At 51.9% G+C, this 2048-nt stretch overlaps 1 protein-coding gene across 1 annotated transcript; it reads right to left on the bottom strand.

Moving 5' to 3' along the window:
* Window positions 1-1224: 1224 nt before the first annotated feature.
* LOC120848159 lies at window positions 1225-1821 on the bottom strand. Its single transcript, XM_040220123.2, has one exon. It carries the CDS (start codon window positions 1819-1821, stop codon window positions 1225-1227), a length of 597 nt encoding a protein of 198 aa, XP_040076057.2.
* Window positions 1822-2048: the final 227 nt, after the last annotated feature.

The following is a 2048-nucleotide window of genomic DNA, read 5'->3' as shown; positions in this document are numbered from 1 at the left end:
GATGATCCGGCGATGGTATCGCCATCGGAAAGTTCGAAGCGGACGCAAGGCTTAGCATCGCTGGGCCGCTCGTCTGACGTCGTCTTCTTTTTTTCCTCTCGTTGGAGGTCTGCGTTCCCTGCCTCGAGTCGCCTGTCAATACAGTGCCGGTATCACCGTTTTTCTTCCCTGTGGACTCCGTGGGGCGAGATAAAAATGCAGCGCTCATCATCCAGTGATAATAACAGTATGTATGAGCGAGATTAGCAGCACGAGTGAACTGCCGGCACCCCCAGCACCGGGTTCCTTTGCTAGGCATTGCCTGCGCCCTCGCTTGCAACGGTGGATAAATAAACGAAGTGTAACTACCGAAAAGACGTTGTACGGCGTCATTCACTTAGTTGTGAACCGTGCAACTCCTGCCAAGTTTTCGTCGCTATCAATCAAATGGTAAGTGACGATTGCTATAGCGGCCTCCTTTGCACCTTCGATTGCATGTAGGGAGGATAAAACCAGTGGTACCAGTGGTATGCACGATACCTACCTTTTCCCGGTGTCGTTTGAACTGACATTCTTTGTGTTAACGCTCATCCGAGAGAGCTATAAAACATTAACAGTACTAAAATAAACGAGCTATAGAAGTAAACAGACAAAGTGCAAAGCTTGTTAAATAGCGCGAATCTTGGCAAGTGAAAGTTAGCTCTCCCCATTTCTAACACGAGTCGCTGTTCTCGTAATGCTCGGCATTACGAGAATGTAAACCATAAAACTCGGCATGATAGTAGGAGACTGAGGTTGTAGGCAAGCCCTATAAGCTCAGCCTCCCTATTGCACCGCACAATTTGTGAATTGGGGTGATATCCATACAGATATCAATACGGACTCTCCGTTTCCGTTCTAACTGCGCTTACCAGAGGCGGTGACCCAGTTGGTCGAGGTGCATGGAGGAACTCCAAGCTCTGAGTTGCACCTTCTAAGCCTTTCGGCCAGCCGATTCGAGGAAGTGGAACAGTGCTGAGGGATTGGAAACTCTATGCTGCTCACTTACGGCCCAGTGGAATATGTAAGGCAGACCTTAACGACCTCAAAAAGCCTTGACCAGTGCAATGAGGTAATGAAGCACAACATCACGTCAACAACATGAGACACGGGAGACGTGTACGACACGTATCCGATTTTACAGCATATGAGTGGTCCTTGAAAGGACCGTTTTGTTTTTAGGGTTGATCCCCCTTGATGTTGACATCACGGGTCGTCGAGGGGCCCCACACTGGACATGTCACTCTCAGAAGAAGTGTCACCTTCATTAAGAGCGATGACGATTGGCTCGATGTGAGCACTTGTCGTTCCTCCTTGTTTGAAGCTTTCTTCCACTTCGACGACATGCCTCACAGCGTTGCACCAGTTACTAGCCGTGACCTGCTCAGCTTCTTCTTTGAGGAGTCTCTCAACGTCACCAATCTTGAACATTGTGTTTCGGGCTGCGACACGATTCTTGATCTGTGCCCAGATGAGTTCAATTGGGTTGAACTCACAGTGGTAGGGTGGAAGCCTGACCACTGTGCAACCAGCCCTTCCTGCAGCAGTGTCCACACGGCACTTCACGTACTGCGGCTTGACCGACGACACGATCTCAAGGAGCTGCCTCTTCAGCATCTTGGCGTCCCAAGCAATACCTTTCGACGTGAGCCAGCCCTGGATGAGCTCCTTCCGGGAACTGGTCGTCGGCACCGCCTCTAACCGCCGGGAATGGTACGGGGCATTGTCCATTACGATGACACTCCCCGTCGGCAGTTTTTGGAGGACATCGTCGAACCACTTTTCGAACCGAGGGCCGTCCATTTCCTCGTGGTAGTCGCCGGTTTTTTTGCCGCGGAAGACGTCCAGGCACCCAGGGACAAATCCATCTTCGCTGCCGATATGCGTAACGATGAGGCGCTGGCCCTTCCCCGACGGCTGCTTCAGGCCCGTTGTGAGACCTCACATGAAGGCGTCGTGGAACGAGGTCACAGTGCTGTCCACCCACACCGTCGAGGCAGTGTGCCCGGCCGTCACCCACGTCTCGTTGA

This window comes from Ixodes scapularis, unplaced genomic scaffold (genome assembly GCF_016920785.2).
Source record: "Ixodes scapularis isolate PalLabHiFi unplaced genomic scaffold, ASM1692078v2 PGA_scaffold11__112_contigs__length_91849675, whole genome shotgun sequence".
Classification (NCBI taxonomy): domain Eukaryota; kingdom Metazoa; phylum Arthropoda; class Arachnida; order Ixodida; family Ixodidae; genus Ixodes; species Ixodes scapularis.
Note: the sequence above shows the minus strand (reverse complement) of the source record. Positions and strands in the feature narration are given on the sequence as shown.